We start from the raw sequence: 23,410 nt of genomic DNA on the forward strand, positions 1-23,410 counted from the left end.
AGAAGAGAAGAGAAGAGAAGAGAAGAGAAGAGAAGAGAAGAGAAGAGCATTGACCACCTGAATGAACAGATGGGCTACCCTGATAAAACATCCAGTGGCCATTCAGTTACCTGAGAAAAAGTAGCTAATGGTACTGGAGAAATCTTTTCAAGTTGTCAAATGGCATCCAAACACTCCCAGTACACTTAGGAATACGTGACCCCAGTGACCAGCCACAGCTCTAGGAATACATATTTCTGTATTAAAAGTGCAAAACATAAGCATAAAAAGTACACGAAGTGATAAAAAGGCACTTCCAGCTGGCATACATTTTCCTATATGCCACAGAAAATTGAGTCAGATCAGATATAATTAATTGCATATTGGTATACAGTGCTAAGCAGGCACACTTGATTGTTTAACACAGTCATTTGCAATGCCAGCATAGTTAACAGAAGAAGAAATCCACATTTCTTTTGTAATGTTCCTAGTAAAGATGTTTTCATTTTAGACATTAATATAAACGTAATGTCATGCATGCAACACCTCCTATAAACCACGTGGCACCTTTGAGCATCATGAGACAAGCAGGCATCAGAACAATTGAGAGTAATTCTCAAGTTGAATCTAGCTTTGCATGCAAAATTGCAAACATCCTCAGTAAGTGCACACCTGGACAAGCCAGATGTTTGTGTATAAAAAGCAACTCGATTCAAATACCTGTAGTGCTGTGAGTGAGGACATGACCCTCAAGTTTTAGAAGGCACAGGAACTGAGGGGGAAGCTAAATACAGCACTCAAAAATGAAAATCATTATTGCAAGAGGTGTATTTCAGAGGAGCCAGATGACTGAAGCGAAGTACCAGGAGAAATCAAGAGTTGTGTCCAACATTGTTTCAGTGTGATTGCTGAATTTAGACTGACGGCCAAAAAACCAAAACACAGGCCTCTCTTAAGGACTCACTCATATGCTTTACACTTCAGAGAAACAGGCTGTGGAATATAATCTATTTTCTTCATCCCCCTTTTTAACCTTATTAGATAAACAAGCATCTATGAGTTGAAGTGAAATGCGTTAGTAAACAGCTGCATGGCTACACTGTCACGTCCTCACCAAACCTGTACCTCTGGGACAAAAAGGTCAAGAAACTAACAGGAGGTGAATGCTGCAGGGCACCTGAAAACAAGTGCACACTGTTTTGGAATTTTGAGATTGTTTTTGTAAAAAAAAGCAAAAGAAAATGCAGTCTTTGGTACAGGCTTACACAGCGCTGCTGAAGCACTAGAATATCAGTTGGAAATCAGAGAAAAAACAGAACTGTGCTTCTGAGCTAGGCAAGCCCAAGCTCTAGTGTACACACTGATTAACTTGCACGGAGCTCTTCCAGGCTGCACACATGTGGTCTTTCAGTACATTTACACTGCAATCACTACATTAAATACAAGTGAATTTTCAAGCAGCAAGTAGTAGACATGACAGCCTCTCCTACTTTGCTTAGACATTAGGAGAAGGAATCCATACCTGTGCAATCTGGAGCTGCCTTGAGTCCTTGAGGTGGCCTATGCCTTCAGAAAGTCACCAGCCAACACTCAGGTTAAATGACTTGTGAGAAAGGAGGGAATACTGCATAAAACACAGTTTCCACTTGATTCGTTAGCACAGTTTTAAATTGCTATTGTTATGAATTCCTTTTCATGATGTCTTGATAACAGAAAGCAAGAGCATACCTCTGCCATCCATCCCACATCGATCTCACAACTCACACGTTTTCAGAGTGCTCCAATGCTTGAATTTACCAGATACTCACTCTAAAACTGGAAGCTACCAACAGCTGAATTAAAACGACACAAACAACAACAACAACACAAACAACAAAGCAAAAATAATATCAAAACATACTTAAAAATAACACTCCTCTTCTGCTATCTTTTCCCTGGACATTTGTCCTTGCAGGCTGTCTGGATTTCCACAGGAAACTACCGTGCCTGGCATAAAATTACTCTTCTAAGCTGTTCTGTTCCTTATTCTCCAGCAAGGACATGCTTGTATCGCCATTACTGTTTTCATTTTCGTCTCCACTGTCCTCCAGGTCCCCTGATTTCTGATGAGCAAATGTGTAAGTGTCACGGTCTGTTTCTGCCAGAAGTGGAGGTTCCTCTGTGTTAGGAGAGTGTTTTATGTCTTTTCTAAAGGAGAATGGAGGTGGAGAAGGTGGCAAGCTACCCATGGGCCCCTCAAAAGGCTGGTACACATCAACTTCTGGAGTGACTGAGCCATTGGATTCCTTCAGCAGGTGCCCATAGACCATAGCATCATCGATAACTGCGTAGACGTGGGACTCGTTGGTTTTCCTATCTTTTTGGAACAAGCGTTGCTTTCCAGGCATCTGGGTATTGACATTTGCATTGTATACACCCACCATGGGATTCTGGTTTTTCTTCTTCCTGTTACAGAGTTGAAATGATTCACAGGTCAGAACAACGCATAGCTCAGTGCATCTGAGCTCAATAATGGCAGCTGCTGTTTACAAATTCCACCTACCCTGTGTCAGACAGTCTAATCTACCTGGATCAAAGACTGTACTTGTAATCTTAAGAAAAATAATTATTGAGTTAAGACAAGTTTTTTTTTTTTTTTTTTTTTTTTTTAAAGCTATTTATTCAGTTGCAAACTGAGTAAGTTTGCAAGATTAACACCATCAGCCATCCAAGTACAGAGTTCCACTTCAGTTATGCAGTGTACTGACCCTCTAAACTTCCACAGGCATTAAGAGGACCTAAGGGCCAACAAGGCTGAGTGAAATAGCAGATCCACTCTAAAAATCAAATGAACTTTCCCAGGTTTTGGTGCAACTGTCCTCCAGGCAGAAACACCAAAGGCTGAAGTAAAAGCTTTTTAAGCCTATATTCTTAAAACTTTTCCTGTGCAACAGAGAATTGCACTCATAACTGCTCTAATCATTATATTACACAAATCATTCCAGCTTTACAGCTTCAGGACCAAACCATCCTGAGTACACACATCAGAACCTAAGATACTGATAGCTTCAGACTCCCATTGCATGATTTGGGTGTGTTGGCTTTGCACAAAATGAGTTCTCTCCCAAAGGGCTCATCTCACAGAAAAGTGTTCTTACTTGGTTTATAAACTGTGGAAGAAATTGCTAGAGGGTCTGCAGATGAAAGACAAGTCTTTAAATACCCTAAATGACTTCACAGTTTGTCTTAAGAAAGACTTGTCTAGAGTCACATGCAGCCCACATTCATCACAGTATCATTTCACACAAAGCACTGATAAATCCAAGCAATACCTTTACTTCTAGTACAGACAGAAGGTTGTGCCAAAAGCAAGGCTAGGCAATGCACTGGGAGCTGAAGTAATGTGACCCCAGGAATGCTGCTCTATTTTTAAGAAAATCAATTCAGAATAAAGCAACATTCTTGGAGCAACATCACTCCAATGCCCAGTGCATTGCCTGCACTATGCTCCACGCCTTTGTTTAAGGGAACTACATCAACAAATGGAATACAAGGCCTGCCACCTCTCCCATACTGTTTTCTTGAACTGCTAAGCTACACACATGCTAAATTAGGAACTTACTTCTTCTTAACACAGCACACAGTGAGTCCAATAGCTGCAAGAACTCCAGCCGCAGCCAGTACACCAAGTATCACTGCTACATCTGAAAGCAGACAAGTTACAAGAACGCTGAGCATTTTCCTAAAACCTCCTCAGCAGTTTTTAAGTGCATCTGTTGCATGCAAAGAAGGAGTCTCCAAGCTGTGCATGCCTTGGGGTAACATAAGACAATTCCAAGAGGTTGGCAGTCAAGCAAGGACAAGCTCCAGCTGCTAGCAGTGGATCACAGACTTTAAAACAACCAACACTCCCCCATCAGACTTAGCTCTTGGTGCAAGGACTCAAGACAGCTCACGTGCTGCTGAACTTACTTGCAATGTCTCACAAGCCTCTGGCTGAACATGTAGTATAGAGAAGAAAGCATGGAAAGAGACAGGTAAGTAATCAACAAACAAAATAGTTATTTTTTCACCACATCCCCCTCAGTGCAATCATTTCCCCTAAACTACAAGAGTTATGTTGACTTGGAGTTTTCAGAGAGTCGTTAAATTGACCAGGAAAATCCATATGTGAGCAAAAATGGAAAAATGGTATATTACAGAAGTATTCATTATAGAAAATAAAAGGAAAGAGGAAGAGAAGAAGAAAAAAAGAATAAACATTTCTAACATTTCTAGACCAGAAACTGTGTCAAATGTCCATGTAACAACACTTCTACAGGCAGTAGCAGTCTCCCACAGATTATGCAGAAATGCAAACACGAAACAAATTTAGGTGTATCTGAGAAAAACCTACCCTAAAAATGTTTTTTTTTAGTGCCTTGTGTTTCAGAGAGATGAAAGATAACAAAAAGCAGATTTTGCTGTTATTAGTCAAGGCAGTCTCAACAGAACAGTGAGATCTCCTCCAAGGATTATTTGTTACTCATGTGAAAAGACTACTCAGATTAGTAAATCTGCATAATCAAATCCCAAGTTGCTCACTAGGTCTTTGACCTTGGGAGAGGAAAAAACATCACTTGATCTTCTTATACCTTCCAGCTGTGATCTCCAATTTAAAAAGATAAAATAAATAGAACACACTGCCCTCCAGCCTTGCAATCCTCAAGCCACAAAAGCCAAACCCCCACCACATAAGGAACTCTCCTTTCTGCTCAGCCTCTACAAGTGCTCACCTGTAACTCAGAGGCTTATGAGGGACAGGCATTTCAGGAAGCAGGAATCTTATAAAACCCAATGCACGCAGAGCAGCATACAGTACTGTTTCCCCAGTGGAAAGGAAATGAAAAAAAGTGGAAAGCAAGCCACGATAAATTACAGGACTCACCTATCTGCTTTTCAACAAAAGTCACCCAGAACTTCAAGGTCAGTTGCATCGGGTCCACAGGCTTACAATTGGAGACGTTTACCCAGAAGTTGTGATGCATATTTCGGGGCTGAGGCAGCAGCTCATCCTCACGGCGCACAGTTTCCTCTGCCCCAGGCATCTGCTCCTTTATGTTGAGGTAGGCACGCCCTGTCTCACAAGCAATGCCCATGCGGTCCGTGGAGAACCCCAGGCGGGCAACTTGCTGACTGGGCACAATGACGTACCAGGAGATGGAGACGTAAGGGGGTAGACCATAAAGTGAGTTGGGAGTCTGTAAGTAGGTTTTAGCTTTTGAATTTGGACTCACAGTAAAAGTACACTCGTCTGTAAGAAAGCAAATGTATACAGGCATGAAAACTTGGTTAGTTTCATTATATGTTTTTAAAGCTTTATCTTCCAACATGTAAAACTATATAGACTTTCTTCTCTGTAACAAAAAACCATCACTTATAAAGTATATTTCCATATTCTATGTCATTACCAGCAATACAATTCACCTATCATCTCCTCTGTATCAGTAATGATGCAGTAATCATACAGACATATCTGCAGAATTTCCCCTCAACCACCTACAGCACAAATCTTTCCTTCCTGCAGAAATAAGCCACCTCACTCATTCAGATAAAGATCAGTTCAAGTAATGACTCCAGGCCTAGACTCTAAAGAATTGAATTCTTATTTCTATTTGTTCATATGTGTTCTAATAAATGTACTGAAAGATCCAGCAATGGGGTAAAGATGCACAAAACGTTACCTTACCTTTAATATGTGGCACGAAAGACATTTTCAGATCTTGATGATTAGACTCATTGACGAAACCTTTACCAAATGTTTTTAAAGATATGGTGATATTATTCCTCAACTGAATCTTTTCAATGGCTCCACCAGGGCAGAATATACCAACATTCATCTCTGTCTCCGGGGTGGCACTAAAAATGCTATAGCTGTAGCTTGTGTTGCAGCTCTGCTCTGGGAGGTGTTGCCGCAGTTTCAAGGACGGAGATGTGATTTCTATATTGATCAGTTCGGGAGCTATGAGCCTCCAAATGAATTTATGCAGTTGGACTGGCAATTGAGTGATAGTCTTGGGCACTGAAAGGGAATAGATCCTGCTCCCACACCACCGAAGACTCCCCACACAGCCTGTAATCACAAAGACAAGTCAAAACAGTTGCATTTTTTTCTAGCAGAGGAAGTACTTAGGAAAAGCAATAATATACCAGAGTATATATACCAATGTATAGTGTATATACCAATGATATACCAGAGATTCTGATATACCAGAGTAACCACAGAGTCCTATTACATCTGTGTTACAGATCCAGATAAGAATTTACCCGAATAGACATCTTCTCTTATTAAACTTTACCAAACATACGTATGGCTTGTAGTTTAAGAGGATTCCTTTAAAGGGTGCACCAAAGAAATGTACAGATACAAACATATGCAAAATGGGAAATCACGTCTGCTATATTGCTTGCTTATTGGGACACAGTTGCAAACTAGCTAAGGTACAGATCTACACCTTAAAACTTTTTCTACTAGCAGTAAAAAGCATTCATTTGGTACAGGACTTTCCAGAATATATAAACAGCACAAGATGCATTCCTGATGGTTGCCTTGCTCCCACACGTTCTGGACTGATTTATGGCTTCTCCTGCTCTGTTTCCATATTTCGCAGCTTTCAGTAAGAAGATTCTTCCACATCTTTGTCATTTCCCTTCTACTAATAGCAATGCAGCTCCTATTTTTAAAAGCAGGACGCTGCAGTGAGTAACAAGGTCATCTCCACATTCACTGTGCCCATCTCCATCCGGCCAACGCCTCATTTTCAACACACACTGTTGTCTCTCAGAAAGCGAGAGACGAGGTTTAGCTGAGCAGCGGGGAAAAGCACACAGCAACATTCTCTAGGAAACAAGATTAAGCCACTTTTGTCATACTTATGCCCTTCTCGGCCGTGATCCTCAGGTGGGATAAGTCCTTGCACAGAAAGGAAATCTTGTAGGTGGCGCCAGAGGCCAAGGTCAGAACTCGGTCACAAGTGCGAGGATCCTTGCAGATCAGGCACATGGGTTCTGATACGAGCGGGGTTCGCCTGGGCCACCCTTCAAAGTGTATTGTTACAGTCATATTCCGTTCTTTGCTGAGGTCAACCACGTGAGTGACATCTGCAACGACAAACATCTCAGAGCAATTGCTGGTGTGAAGGAGAACTGCCTCCATCTCTTCTCACACCATTAGGCAAGGAGCTGATAAAGCTATTTCTATATTAACTAAGAAAACATTATTTACTTCTTTCTATCCATGGAATAAAAACTCAGATAGTATCATATTACTCTTCCAGTTAAGTTTAAGCCTTTACATTATTCCCTGACTACTTTTCAGTTGTAATGGGGTGATGTAAGCTCGTCCCTTTTGAACAGGTGAGGCTATAATACAAATAGTGCAGCTCCATAGTAGCTATGTTAGATTTGTTAGATTTCTCAGAAAGTGCCTTGATATTTTCATCACAAATCTTGAGAAGGCAATAGTACAGAAACAACTTCCAGACACACAGAAGACAAGAAAGTGATCAGGTCTAGTCAGCATGCATTTAGGAAAAGGAAGCCACACTTAGGCAATGCGACACCCCCCCTAGATCAACAGGGCTGGCTTGGTGGATGAGGCAAGAGCAGTGGCTATTGGTCTCAAAAGCCTTGCAAAAGTTGAGTTGCACATCTCCCATAATGTATATTCCCAAACACACTGATATAGACTAGCTAAGTGGACAGTGATGTGGACTACAAACTGCTCAACTGCTGAGCTTGAAAGGTTTGTGATCAGCAGCATAAAGTCTGTCTGGAGGACACTCATTAGTGGTCTATCCTACTGGGTAAGTACTGAGACCAGAACTTCATTATTGACAGATGAGAAGATAGAACACACCCGTCAGCAAGTTAGAAATGTTCAGGTCATTGCCACAATCAAGCAAACAACCTGGGATTTTCACCACAGGGTTATTCATTCTTCAGGTGTTTTCAGCAGCTAAACTCAAAATGAGACTGAAAAGTTATTTTGATTGGAAAATAGCTGAATTTTCCCCTTAACAACAAGCATCACAGACAGCTGTGGAATACCAAAATGTTTGGGAAGCTTTGAGAATGTGTAGATACTGATGCATTTTTAATAAGAACCATGCTTAACTTGCACACGACACACAAGATAAGTTTCAATATGGTCCTGAGGGCTGAATTTGAATCTTTGATGGAACTTACATAACGAAAATAACTCATGAAATCCCTAGAGAAGCCACTGCTCTTTCTCAAATCCAAGAAGTTTATTGCTTGCACTTCATTAAATAAACAACAACCTTTTTTTAAAATTTATTTTTCAGATGGTTATTATCTTGGCTATAAATACATTAAAATGATTCTTTGCTTTCCAGAGTAGAGCAGAGATAAAGGTGATTAACTGAATGCAATGTTTTCTCTCTGTCTGGCTTCCGAGATGTAACACAATAAATGTACACAAAGGAGGATTTGCTGTTTGTGAACAGATACAGACTAGACAGATAAAGGACGGAGGATGAGAGTGTTGGGATGCTGCAGAACCTTTGACAGGAAACTGTGAGGTGACACACAGGCCTGGCCAATTTAATCAAGAAGGTTCTTGCAAGATAATTGGATCGGATCCCTATGGAGAGAACACAGCCTCGAGGAAATGCTGCCCTATGTTTAATTTTGTTTATTAAGAGTGCAAGGTCTGATATCACAGATCTTAAAGGCATTTCTCAGTTACATGGTGTACATGCTGGAAAAGGAAAGGAATCTCCATTTACAAGATACAGTATAAAACCTACAATGGACATTTTGACCCTGCTGCAAATTGCAAAGCTCAGTATTGCAATTCATCTTCCTGTTACAGTAGCCAGTGGCAAATAAAGTAATGCAGGCCTCAGTTCTGCTCAGCAAGCCACCTCCTTAACTAAAGGAGGGCTCAAAGTTCATAAAAAGGAATGACGAAAGCACTCTTCTCTTCCTCATGGAGCTCAGACTAAATGTCTATGAACAAAAGCTACAGAGCCAGGTTGTGTCTGCAGCAGGAAAAAGTAATGAATGCAGAGAGAGGCTGAAGGAACAAACCAGTACTCACTCTCATCAATCTGAGGGTGCTGAACGACGACTTGGAAGAGCAAGCGAAGGATGCCTGGGTTCTGGGCATCCTGATCACAGCCCTGCAGAGACAGGTTGAAGCTGCCAGCAATATTGGCAGGCTGGCTGTCACTCAGCTTAAACACCTCAGGATTACTGACAGAGCCAGGTATGTAATACTCCACCCTCTCCTCCTTCCTTTCGCAATTGGAAAGGCTGTAATCGTGGAAAAACACACTCGCTCTCATGTTGGAAGGGACTACAAACTGCCATGTCATGAGCTCATCTTCTGGAAAGCCCAGGGGATAGTTTGGGGACATCAACATGATGGAAGACTCCCCCTCCAGAGTGGATTCAATAATGCATAACCCTAAGATGGAAGAAAAGAATCATGAAAACTATTAGCAATTGGAGACAACACACCAGCATATGTAGCACTGCAGCAGCTGAATACTCTTATTTGACAGCGAGCTCATCCACTGCAGTTCCAGGTTAGGTTATTACAAAAATGCCAGACTAAAACACATACTGGAGTTAATGGTATTACCTTCAATTACAGAAGAGGAAAGGGATGTGCTCACGCTGCATTTTCAGTGTAGTGGGTTTACCTATCAAACACATGGATGGGCCTATATTTTTTGAAAAGGAAAGATCCTAGTCATCACTTCCAGTCCTGGCTTAACGAGAGCAATCATGAAGCTTGACTACTGCTTCCACTAGTACTGCTTCACCACATTTCACAAAACAAATACAACAGCTTTTAAATTAGCAGAGAGCTCTCAGTCCAAAAACTTTGGAGTTCTAAAAAGAGGGCTCCAGCACAGAGCCTCAAATATGCATGATAAAACATGAATGAGAACCACAGAGATGGTGTGACATAACTTGGACTTGGATGAATCCCAGCACTTGGCAGAGCAGAGCTATGTATGCAAAGATTACAACCTTGCTCTAGCCAGTAACTATGAGCAACTGCAAGGAGTGCCACCCCTTACCTTTCTGAATGTCTCAACAGTGCCACACCAGAGCAGCAGTGACAAATCTTATTTTTTGTTATTGCATTCTACAAACACAAACCTAGATCTGGCCTACAGCTGATGGCAATCACACAAGTCAATTAAAGCTCAAGAAAAACCCTGAATGAAGGTTTGTCATCGGATCACAGAGTAATCCATTAACTACTACACACATTTCAGGTATTTTTAAGAGATTATTACACAACCTGTTATGTTACTGCACAGGTTGAAACAGATATCTGCATTTAGGCACTCATGTGCCCTCCAGGCATTGGCTCCCCTTTTCCCACCTTCCTCTCCTGAAGAGAGACATTAGAGACACAAGCAAGTCAAGGAGGCTTTATTTAAAAATAAAGAAACATAATTACACGGTGCAACTAGCAAATAAGTCTCCTGAATCACTTTAGTTATGCTATCTAGTCTCACGTAAAGCAAGAAAGCTGTTACGTTTAAGTTTTAGGAAGTTAAAGTTTAGGAAGTTAAATCTCTTTAGAGATTGCACCAAAAGCAGCAACACAACAGTTTGCATAACCACTGAACAGCCAAACTACTGAGACACTTCGATCCTAGAAGTGGAATAGCTACTGAACACAAACTAACCACCACCACCTTCTCTAAAAAAGGACTGCATGGGGAAGGAAACGGGACAATAAACTCCTTCACGCTTACGTTTTATGGAAGATCTGTTGGCAATGTTAAAGCCTGAGGTTGTGAGAGTCAAGTTCCAAGGGAGGTGCAGAGACAAGATGACTCCTCCAAGCAGTTTGACACGAGACACCGAGCCATTTCTGCAGAAGGTGCCAATGTTGACCGTGGCTGCATCAATGCAGCTGTTGATGCTGTAGCTAACTAAATCTGGACACATCTCTCCTGGTTGAATCTGTCTTAATGGGGCAGAAAATTTCAGCTCAAGTCCAGCTTTTGTACTCGCTTTCACGTCCCAGATGAAAGTCCTGTTAAGGCGAGGTAACCCTGGTGGGTAAAGATGAACATCTCCAAAGGGACACGGGCCTGATACACAGTCTGAAATGCAGGAACAGAACAGCCATGACACACTGTAGAAAATCAGCAAGTAAATGAGGTATGTTACTTTCCGTTTCATTGTTTCTTTAAGCTTCTTCAGTATTTATATACATATATATATATATATATATATTTTTTTTTAAGTTGCACTTAACTTTTATTCTACACAGATTCAAAGACATACCACTCCTATAAGTCCTGTCTTCAAACAGGACTTTTGTCCCTTTGAGTAGACAGGATAAACTTGCTTTTACAAATGAGCCAGCTTGACTAACAGAGGGCATTTCATTCTTCATTGTTTGCTGAAGAATTTAGAAGGTATGTAGTTAACAGAGAAATAAGTAAACAAAAGGGAGGAATTCAACTTTAAGAGAGATGGAAATAATGAATCTAGAGAGCTGATTTTAAGCCACTGTACTCAGAATAGTGATACAATGCCTGTCAAATCATTATGTTTTCCATTACTTGCTGTGAACAGTACCTTCATTTCCTTGGTGCACTGATAAGAACCTGGGGCCTAGATTATGCAAAAGTGATTAAAAACTGTCAACAAAATACTTCAAAGAGAACCTAGAGAACTTTCATCAGAAAAATCCAACTTAGCAGTACTTTAAGCTGGAAAATGAATCATATTTTATATCTAAGCTTAAAAGAAAACACAAAACAACCATATATTACCAATATGTATCATAAAATATTATGAATATTACTATTTGCATGAATAAAACCCCCAAGGGTGAAAAGAACTGTCTTTATAACAAGGCCTGAACATCAACTAAAAAATAAAGAAGATATAATCAAAACCTGACTGCCAAATGAAGTTTGGGGTCTAATTGATAAATAGTACATGCTCATGCCACTAAAGAATATATTACCACACAGACATAGAATAGCTATTATATTCAAAACAAATACAGGTTTACTTCCAAGAATTTCAAATTTTCAGATTCTTGTCCTCAGAACCATTCATTTAATATAAGGAAACACAAGGTAACTCCTGTAATGCATAACATAATAATGTTTGTCTTGTCCATACAGACACAATCAAGACATTCACTGAATAAGACGCATGACATTATTATCAATGCTCAAAGGTTTTTGACAGAGCACTCCTTTGAAAGGTTAGAAACTGCAAGAGAAGGGATGTCAGAAAGCAACTGACGCAATGAAGTCTCTTTTTCAAAAACCAATGAGCTAACATTCATTTTGCCAGACAGAAATACAGACTCAAACTTGAGTAGTTTCAGTAATTCAAGGCTGTCTATCAGCATCCAAAGTTCTTTTCCTAGCCAAGAACATAGGCAATACCTTGATACAGTAACAGGGAGGGGGAAAAAAAAAGCAAGCAGGTTTTATTGGAAGAAAATCACCTCTGAGGAAAACAAAATAGAAACATGTCTTACCAATATTCTTCTGAATTTCCATCATGAAATATTTCTCAGGAGTGTTACAAGAGAAGGTTAAAGTCACATTTTCCCCTGGTCTTATCTTCAATTCAAACCTGGGTCCATTTTTTACACGAATTAGACAGACAGGTAAAACACCAGGTTTCATTTTAATTGTAACTGTGATGTTGTCCACTGCACGAAGGGAGATTGTGAAGGAAGCTAAGGAAGAAAAAAAAAGGACAGAAGTGCTGTGTTACTAGCACGTACAAGCATCACCACACATCTACAGAGACACCATGCTATCACAGGGAGCATTTACACCTGTCTCGTAAGTCTTGAGTGCTGGATCTCTATAAAATACCTGCAGCTCCCCCAGCACAGAAATCCACCTGCTGCATGTGCCCAGAGAGGCATGAATGCAATTTGTGGAGGATCACTTCTGCAAGTGTCAACCTCAACAACTCCTGCAGGTTGGACGAGGTACTCTGGTGATGCCAAAACAGACCAAGTGCCCAGACCAATGGCCACCTGTTAAGATGTTCAATCATTCCTAGTTACTAAAACCTCATTAGCTACAGTACAGCTTGGCTTGCCCTGCTGGAAAGCCTTCTGATCCTCTAGGCAAGGAAGAAGCACTAACGTGAGGAATATCTGCCCCCACAAAACAGTTTTGGGTATGAGAACACTGGCCAATGGGTGCATGTGAGCATGGTTCTCTCCTGCCCTCCAGCTCATTCCCTGAAGGCCCTTAGCAGTGAATACAGCACCTGAGGCCTTGGGTCGGCTGTGTGTGCCCAGGTACCTCTTCACACCTGACACAGCCATCGGCTCTGGGGAGCACATCCCACAGCTCTGGGGAGCACTTCCCACAGCTTTGGGAAGCACATCCCACAGCTTTGGGACACACATCCCACAGCTTTGGGAAGCACATGAAGAACCCAGTTGTGTTCAGAGACCTCAGGCCATCTTCAATCGTTGCTGAACGCAGGAGCAGCTCTCACACAAAGCACTGGAGCCACAGGATAAGCACTGCATGGGAAGTGGTTTAGCAGCACGTGGCCCAGGTATGACTACCTACCAAATACACACACACAGAGTGCAAGGCACTAAGGGGCACTGACTGGATATTCAGGCAGACTCAAATCACTCCTCTCAGCAAACTGTGGAGACTAAAATTTGAGTTCCTGCTAAACAATCTATTGTGCTTTTAAATCTCCCTTTTAGCACCTCTGGATTTTTACAGCCAGCTATTTGGTTTTGCACGGCCTGGCCTTCATTGTGGGCTCTCCTGTGCTGCCGCTGCACCTTTAGGTCTGCACGTGTCAAAGCCCCATGGCTAGGGAGTGCAAGACAAAAAGAAGGTGCTCAAAATGATACCCAGTCATGCTTTTATTTGAGTTTTGGTGCCTTGAGCCTCTTCTGGACTTGTAGACCTTTTTGGAGTCAAGCTCCAGAAAAAAACCATGTTATCTGCTGTCAGGATCAAAGGTTTTAAACAAAAAAGGACACAAGTAAAGAGGCTTGCCAAATTTCTGCACTTACCTGTAGCAATTACTTTATCAGCCCTCTATACCACTAGTGAAAAATCAGGTCACTTATTAACCTTCCTACAGCTTTTAAGCTCTGACCTGATAGCTTACACCAACTCCCCAGCCAAAGGTAAGAACAAGTGACACTTGCGTTCCTGCTTTAGAAATGCTTTCAGAGCACTTCTCAATCTGAATTTTCCTGTGGAAAAAAATAATATTAACAGTCATAAAAAGATGAGACGATATGAGGGAAATAAAGAAGGGATCATGCAGAAGGCTGCTGTGATGCACCAGCTGAACCATGAGCAGTGCTGTGCACCCCAGCACAACGCAGAGCCTGGCGTGCAGCAGGTAAGGGGGACCCAGGAGACAGAAATTTCCCTTGTGCAATGAAGTCCCAACACACACACAGCAATCACAGAGGTAGCTTCCTAGAGGTGAGGTAAAGAAAACAGCTGCTGTTCCTCTCTCTTCAAGGCAAAACAGCTTCCAGAACAGAAATGGCTACTTCCAGACTAGTCCTGAGTATTTTTCCATAGCACTGTACGTTCGTTTGTATTTTACTGCACTTATTGATCATGAGAGTCATCCATTTTATGGATGTTTATGCCATTCAGATATTAAGTGCTAATAGCCCATTACCAGTAGTTAATACCTATGGACAAAAGTGTCTTCTCTCTTGAACACTCGTGCAGGCTGTACACCCCATTAGGTTCAGTGGAGCTACCTGCTGGGGATGCACACATGGCCAGGCACTATGCCAGGTAACTGCACAAACAGCTTGCTAAAACAAAACCCCACAGTAATCCATTTGGTCAGAGAACTGAGAGCACTGTGCTGTAATATCAACAGCATTCAGCTACTAGTGATGTGCTATGTTACATCAAACTACCAGATCTCATTTTTGTAGGCAAACTGGGGAAAAAGAATCATGCAGGGAGAAAATACATCCGGCGATCTCAAAGAAGGTCACTAAAATTAAAAAGAAAAAGATTAAATGGCTAAAACCCCAAAGTACAGCCATATACAGAACAGAATAGAGACTACAGCAGAGCTTTTATAAGCATTGGTGAGTCTCCTCATGACTCACCCTGATCTGTCTCTATGATTCCCACTACTTGCTTCCTATTTGTATTACCAGCAACCATCCACACTTCTCGTAATGAAGGAATTTCCACACCTTGTTAATTCTGCACAGATGACACACAGGATATTTGCAAAAAGGAAAAGCATTACCAAGGCTACGTCCACTCTGCACAGTGACGAAATTGTTGGGCTAGAAGATGTCAGAGGTGAAGCCTCCAGCTCTGAGCTGCCCTGCATGGAGGCTGTTCACATGCTGATGCCTGTCTGAAAATATTTTCCTCTACACGATCACAGCTCTGTGGCCTTCCTTGACTATTTCTTCAGCTGACCAAATATTAATCTGCATTGTCCCGCTGCAATCAGACACCACTACTGCTTATCCTCATTTTGGACTGTGTCTCCACAATTGTCTCATCACAGCATCCCTTTATCACTCCATAATGCTCATCTCCCCATCAATGCACCCCAGTCAGATTTTACTCAACAGCATGATTTTTCGATTTAGAAACAAACTGTGTAGTGTAAAACAAGTGAGATTATTCTGCAGAATTCAGCTTAGCTGTAATAAACACTAATTACCCATTTATTTTGGAAGTCTCAAATATTTTTCCTGTGCAATGCAGAAGATAAGCTGGAGGGTAGCAGAGCCAGTGGTGCTCACAGAGAGCACGTGCATGAGTGTACGTACAAGGAAAGGACTTGGCAGAACAGTGATTTATAGCTGTGCACAGTGCCTTGCCAAACAGAACAGAAGAACAGAGTCCAACCAGTAGTCACCTCTTGAGATCTGAATGACTGAGCTTTATTGCAGCTATTTATCCATAAGGATCTATGGATGATTGTTTTGTGTGACTTCAATTTACGGAGTCAAACAATCAAAACAAAACAAAAAAAAGACAACTAAAACCAACCAGACAGACAAAAAAAACCAGAACTGACAGAAGTCACCAACTTCAGCCATTCTTAACAAGACAAACAGCTGGATCAGGCTGACTCAGACACCACTCACTACCAGAGACAGCTGAGGGAGGCGAGCGACTGCATGGCTCTTTGCGGATATGAAGCATCTGGATCCCAGCCCCTGCTCTACCCAGGGCTCTGAATGCTCTCCACTCACTTCCTTGGGCATGGCCTCAACCAACCCGGTGCTCCGTGACATGAGGACAGCACAGGGACATGATGGGGACAGCTCCTGCATCCCAACTCAATGCCCTTATGGCTCAGCGAGGAGGTGCTACCTCTCACAGCCATTTCCCTGGAGCCTCTGACAATTTTCATAGCACTGTCAACTCCAACTTGTCAAAAATGAGTCATAAAATACTTTGAAGGGCAAATATCTCCTCAATTTGATGACTTGAGCCATATTCTAGCTGCCTTACTGAATACTTCTAGGTTTTGGTCCAGATGTCCAGCTCATCTACTGCACCTGAGTGGCCACGGTCAGCTGCTCCAAACCCAACTGAGATGCCTACCCACGCAGTTGCCTTCTTTAAGTGCTTCAAGTTAGCCACAGACCCTGCTCATGGTAGGGGGGCTGGAATCAAATGGTCTTTAAGATCCCTTCCAACCCAAGCCACTCTGTGATTCTACGATTCTACAAAGCACACTCTGTTGAACTCTACTCAACTACTGGACAGAGCTGTAAGCAGCAAATGGAGATCACCAGCACAAAGTGCAGCCAGCCCTGTTGCTGTGAGCTCAACCTTCTAAAGCAAATAGGATTTTGTTTACATTTAAAATGCAAACTACCTACTTTGCTTATTGCTTAATGATCACCCATCCTCCAACGCAAGATATGAGGTCCATTTTTTGTAAGGAATTGCTTTCATGGAATCACCCAGGAAGTTAAAGCTGAAAGCTGCAAAGCTTATACACATGTAGGGGCTGCTGCTAAGTGTTGCGGCAGGATCTCCAGCCTAGAGATGGCACCTGGCCCCCATTCCTCTGCCACCATGACACAGTCCCTTCACCTCACAGGGGGCTGCACTGGCACCAGTGCAGGGTGAGGACACAGCAGTTGAGATGTCATGCACCCTACTGCCTTCTTACCAGGGAAAAAGGTGGCAGTGTCTTGAGCCATCCTGGCACAGTTCAGCTGAGCTCTGCCAGTCCCCAAGGGCAATAAGACTGCTCACTCAGAAGTGGTTAATTTGCAGCACCTCACAGGAATAAAGTACCTTGACTTCAAAAATAACTACGTCATTACTCAAGCTTCAGTACTTCTATTCCTTTCTATAGAACCTTTTCAGATGGCTCACTGAGGCACTCATAACTCATGTGTGAAAGACATTTTTACAAGAAGCTTTTTTCACTTTGGGAGTTGGTAAGTTTGTCTGTAATTACAGAAGGGAGAACATTGACTCTGGGCTGCTTGTTTTTATTTTTTTCTTTTTTGGTTATTTAACTTCTGTTGTTTCAATTGAGGTAGGAAGTGAAACTCAGCAAGTCCTCTTTGCAAACTGGATGTGAGCCCCTGTACAATGCATAAAACTAAGAGACGTGGGTCTGTACAAGACACTACCACCCTGGCACCAGAAACACAAAGGCACCATACAAGTCAGTGCAGGAGCCTCCTCTGATCAAAGGGATGTTTGCTTACACAGCTTATCCCTGCGTTAACGTAAGGCAGTGAGAGGATGACATCTTGGAGCGTGTCTGTGCAGTTCTCCAGCCTTGGCGCAGGTTAACCAACATGGAGAAGCACATTTCACAATCTGTGGTTCCTCCCATTCCAAACAACCCACCAACATCTTTGTCTCTCTGCTGCGGATCTGTAGGTCACATTTCCACTCACCATTTACCCATCCTCATACGCGAATCGCCCAGTTCCATTCATGGACACAGGACAGTCAGGGACAGCTCTGAAACACTGGCATCATCATGCTGCTCAAAATAAGTCCTTGCTCCAACTTTGAGTAGCCGCTCTCTCCTTCTCACCACACTCCCTTTATCCCCCAAGAAATCAAAAGGCACAGCTTCAAGCAAACCGTCTCATGCTCTCCCTGGAAGAGCATGAGGGACACAGTCATTCAGAGGCAGCCAGCAGAACAGACACAAGTGGGACTTCTCTATCCATGATGAGACAAGTCAAAAAAATCTGTCATCCCCCAGGACTGGCAGTCTGGGCTTTCAGAAGCAGGTGAGACAAAAAAGGCAGCTCAGGGGAGACCTTACTGCTCTCTGCAGCTTCCTGAAAAGAGGCAAGATGGGGGTTGGCCTCTTCTCCCAGGTAACAGCGATAGGGAGAGAGGGAATGGCCTCAAGCTGCCCCAGGGGAGGTTCAGGATGGATATTAGGAAAAATCTCTTCTCAGAAAGAGCAGTGAAGCAGTGGCACAGGCTGCCCATGGAGGTGGTGCAGTCACCGTCCCTGGAGGTGTTGAAGAACTGTGTGGATGTGGCAATGAGGGCTGTGGGCAGTGGGCATGGTGTGGTGGGTTGGTGGTTGGACTAGGTGATCTTAGAGGTCTTAATGATTCTATGAAAACACACATCTACCAGAGGTTATGGCAGGTTTGTTCAACTGGCAGGTCCCACCAATACTACATATGTTGGCCAGATTCAGCTCACCTTTACCATTACCTAATACAGAAACCAAAGGTTTTGCTCTGATGTAACAGCCAGCAGCTAAGTACAGCACAACCAACATCCTTTCCTTCACACCCTAGTGGCACAGGTAGGCACGGAACAAAGGGAACCCTCAGTCTGAGTTTTTTCAGGAGCCCTCAAGTGGAGGCTGAGGCCAGAGAGCACCAAGGGGCACCCAGAGACATTGCAGCAGACATAGGAAGAAAAGTGCCCATTGGTTCAGTTCCCTTTGGCAGCAAGCGAAGGTTACCAGCTACAGTCTGACTGGTTACAGCCCACACCAGTTTGAACATTAGAGGATGCAGCTCTACACACATCTGCTCTTTTCCCACATCTTCCTTAAGCTTCCCAGGACCTGGGGAAAGCCATGTTTTGTCACACACAATTCCAAGAACCAAGGGTTCCCCCCCCACCCCCCTCCCACCCCAGTCATTCTCCTTTTGCCAGGTTTGAGTACATACAGCCATAATAAAGCCATTAACCCATGTACAGCAGCTGTAGTGCAGATGCCCTCCATCTGCCAGCACATGGTAAAGCCTCCTCTTGTCAGACACGTCCTGGTGCTCTCCTTCCCAACATTAACTTCCATTTCATGGCTGCAACACTCAGCACAGGCAAAGCCAAAAGTATCACGGCTGTTTTCTCAGGGAAGAATGGTTCTTCATGCCAGGTCTCACATGAAATGTTTCTATAGCAGATTACATGCAAAGCTGTCCAACCTTTATGAGATTATGAGTGACTGAGATTTTAGTCACTGGAATTTCAAAGCCTCTTATTTAAGATATATATGTGTATATATAAACATCAGCTAAGCTAGGTGAGGGAGGTGATCCTCCCCCTCTACTCTGCCCTGGTGAGGCCTCATCTGGAGTACTGTGTCCAGTTCTGGGCTCCCCAGTACAAAAAAGACAGGGATCTCTTGGAAAGAGTCCAGCGGAGGGCCACGAAGATGGTGAAGGGCCTGGAGCATCTCTGCTATGAGGAAAGGCTGAGTGAACTGGGTCTGTTCAGCCTTGAGGAAAGAAGATTGAGAGGGGACCTGATCCAGGTCTATAAATATCTAAGGTGTGGGGGGCAGAATGGCGAGGATGGGCTCTTTTCAGTGGTGAGTGGAGACAGGACAAGGGGAAACGGCCGGAAACTGCAGCATAGGAAGTTCCGCACAAACATGTGCAAGAACTTCTTTACAGTGAGGTGACAGAGCACTGGAACAGGCTGCCCAGGGAGGTGGTGGAGTCTCCTTCTCTGGAGATGTTCAAGACCTGCCTGGATGCCTACCTGTGCGACCTGCTGTAGGGAACCTGCTTTGGCAGGGGGTTGGACTCGATGATCTCTGGAGGTCCCTTCCAACCCCTACAATTCTGTGATTCTGTGATTCTGTGATAAGGACTAAGCTAGTAGCACCAGAACTGGGACATACAATAAAACAGTAATTTACTGTACATATATCCTCTAGAGAATAAAAACTAAGCACATTGTACTGATACTGGTACAAGACAAGACTACAACATACTCATGTGCAACAATTATGGTCTTAAAAGGAGATCCAGCAGCAATACAGCAATTCCAAGCAGAAATAACCCAGCTTCCATGGGAGCACAAACAGGCCAATTACTTATATTCTGTCAATACTGTCAGAACACCAGATAGCCAGATAGCAGCTCGGTTTCCAAAAAAAAAAAAAAAAACACAAAAAAAACCAGCAGTTTTTATTATGATTCATGCATGACTTGAATCAGTCAGTTGGGAAGAAAAAGTTACCTTGAGGGCAGAGCAGGAAGCAACGCAGCTTTACCAGGGAATTCACTTATTATAAATACAAATCTGCAATGTGTTTTATAGACTTCATATGAGTCTGATTAACTTCATTATCACTGCTACAGAGACAAATTCTAGTTGGAAAACATTTTGAAAGGTCAAGCACGTAATGGTTGATGCACACACTCCCACATTACCCACAGTGATTGCACCAAATAGTTTTCCATCTATAAGACAACCAACATTTCATTTAATAATTTATATTATGAGCAAAGTCGCATCTGAAGAAAAACCACAAACTCATTTGCAGGCAGTATGACCAGTCACACCATATACATTCCCACAGGAAAGCAAAGATGAGACAACACTCTCATACACTGGGGAGGGTTGGAAGGAGAAGATGGGTCTTCCCCGTGACAATGAGCAGCAGTGCAAGGATGGGCACACCAGGAGTTGCAGCTGTCCTACCAGAGTGTAGCCAGTTCCAGAGCAGACATACATGCCTCACAGTCACTCTCTGTGCAGTTCTGCACACATAACCCACAACTGCACCCAGCGATAAAGCACCAATGGCACCACCAGGGCAAAGGGAATGCCTCAAAAACTATGAGAGGCGTAGGAATGTGAGACAAAAAAAATTACCCTGAAGTATATCAGGTTTTCAGGCCAAACCCTTGCTAAGGGAACTTTCAGGTAGAGTTTTGGTTGCGTAATAACTAACTCCCAGAATGATGAAGAGCACACCAGGTATGCAAGATCTGCACACCAAGCCTGAGAAACAGATTTCTCTCTCTTGTCCCACTCACACCACACCAACCTTCAACTCATGCTGCCAAACTCAGACATGTCCTTTTTGAGGGGGAAGGTCTAGAGAGTGGGGACACTGGGTTAGCTGATCCAGCAGGACTGCAGAGGAGCTGCAGTGCTGGGGCAGGAGAGGGGCAGGCAGACAGAAGTGTGACATTGAAATGAAAGGAGAAAGAAGTAGGAAGAGGGACTTTGTGTTCTTGCATAAGGCAAACATAAACTTCTTTATTTTGTTAAAGCAGGAACAACATGCCTGGATGCACTTTCAATGTTTTCAGCATAACAGAGGAGAAGATGATGGATCAGATGCCAACAACAAGCAGTAAAAATCAGAGACCATGGCTCTAACAGAGCTGCAGAGCTCACCTCAAAAGCAAGCCCATGAAGTTTAATGGGAGGCATCAAGGAGATTTATGGTAGGGAGGAAAAAGGAACATAAGATTTTGATAAGAACGTTTGACCAGACAGTGAGGAATAATGTATGAATAGACAGTCTAAGGGTGGTTCAGATGGAGAACATGATTAATGGGCTGCTGCGTTTCCCACGGAAGGGCTAGATCTGTGTATGAAAAAAGATGCAGTCGAGGACTTTATCATCTGCTTCTAAATACATCTGCTTTATTGCTGGAGAAAGCCTGGTTTGTCTCCTTCTAGCATGGGTTTGTCTCAACTTTTCCACTCTTTGAAACAACCCATAATCAATCACAGTGTAACATTCTTTCTTTATTTTTAGAAGCGTTTTAACAAGCAAATGGCTGTCATTAGTTTGCTTCCAAAGCAACACACTGAAGTTCTAGATTATTTAGTTTGAAACTTATCCTTCAGAACACCCAATTGCACAGCCAGTGCTTTAAACTATGTAGCTTACAATCAATGGCTGCAAGCGTGATGCATCAGTGCGACGGGCACAGCTAAAGGCAATAGAAATGTTAGCATGAAGCTCACACTGGGCTGTCTGGGTCATTCACAGTCACCGCAAATAACTGCATTTATTTCATACATCCTTCCAGGGTCTTTCAGAGGAGACGCAGCTACAAAGCAGACTGTTTACACAGAAGGATGAGCATGAACCGCCTGCGTTTCCATCCTGCATTTTCAGCAACCGAGCAGCTTTTGAAACTGAGGAAAAGCCCCTTGTGCTGTTTTTGAGCTCACAGCTGGAATTCTTATGGGGCTGCAGATGAGATTTGGCTGTTCCTGAGCCATCTCCACGGACGGCACGGAGCATCCAGGAAGCGTGAGAACAGCAGCTGGCAGCGAGCACACCCGAACACCGGGCACTGCAGAGCTCTGCTAGGGCAAGTGCCACTCTGTCTGCTGGAAACTTAAAGGAACAGTAAGTTATGTCGGAACTAAAAATTATACAAACTATAGGACCTGCTCAGGCCAGCTCAGAGCTCAAGCTCCTGCTCCTCGCAGGTAACCCCCTCCCTCTCCCTGCATCCAAAGGAAAAGGGCTTCGAGAACTTACTTCCGTAACCTAAATACCAGAAACTGAGGGCACAGAGATCGCAAAGTTCACCCGGTCAGCACTTACCTGAACGACAAAGACCAACTTCCAACCGAGACAGTCCGGTGCCCCAGCTCAGCCACGTTCCGGGACCGCGCGCCGCGCCCGGCCCCGCTCCCGCTCCCCAGCCACGCCGCCGAACACCGGAACCGCCCCCCCAACCAAGCGGGCAGGCGGCAGCGCCCGGGCTCAGGGCTGCGCGCACCTTCACTCGCAGCCCGGCCAAAGAGCGAGCCCGCTCATCTCCATCTCCATCACCATCACCATCACCACCTCCGTCACCATCACCGTCGCCGTTTCCCATCCCTCCCCGCAGCCCCACCATCCCTACCTTCCCGCTGGAGGTGCTGCGCCGAGGCGGCGATGAGGACAGTGAGCACCACGAGCAGCGCGCGGCCCCCCGCCATTACCCGCAGGGGCCCAGCGCCGAGGGGGCGCTGGCTCCCTCCACGCCTTACGCTTCCGCCTCCTTCTCACACCTGGACGGAGGGAGGAACGGAGGGAAGGAGGGGACAGTGGCAGTCCCGCCCGGCAGCACGCAGGTGGGGCTCTGCCGGCCCGCCTCTTCCCCTCCGGCCCGCGGAGCCCTGGGCTCTGCAGGAGTTGTGTGCTTCTCTGTCGCAGTCTTCTGCCCAGAAGGACTTTTTAC

At 43.7% G+C, this 23,410-nt stretch overlaps 1 protein-coding gene across 1 annotated transcript; it reads right to left on the reverse strand.

Annotated features, from left to right (window-relative positions):
• Positions 1 to 6: 6 nt before the first annotated feature.
• Positions 7 to 23,171, reverse strand: CDCP1 (CUB domain containing protein 1). The gene is made up of 9 exons (XM_042889229.1): positions 23,093 to 23,171; positions 12,500 to 12,703; positions 10,743 to 11,096; positions 9,062 to 9,430; positions 6,871 to 7,098; positions 5,687 to 6,070; positions 4,886 to 5,251; positions 3,581 to 3,662; positions 7 to 2,424 (listed from the first exon to the last, which is right to left on the reverse strand). The coding sequence occupies exons 1-9, from the start codon at positions 23,166 to 23,168 to the stop codon at positions 1,977 to 1,979; spliced, it is 2,511 nt and encodes an 836-aa protein (XP_042745163.1). The 5' UTR covers positions 23,169 to 23,171; the 3' UTR covers positions 7 to 1,976.
• Positions 23,172 to 23,410: the final 239 nt, after the last annotated feature.

Source organism: Lagopus leucura, unplaced genomic scaffold (genome assembly GCF_019238085.1).
Source record: "Lagopus leucura isolate 7727_CA_CO unplaced genomic scaffold, USGS_WTPT01 Super-Scaffold_100157, whole genome shotgun sequence".
NCBI lineage: Eukaryota > Metazoa > Chordata > Aves > Galliformes > Phasianidae > Lagopus > Lagopus leucura.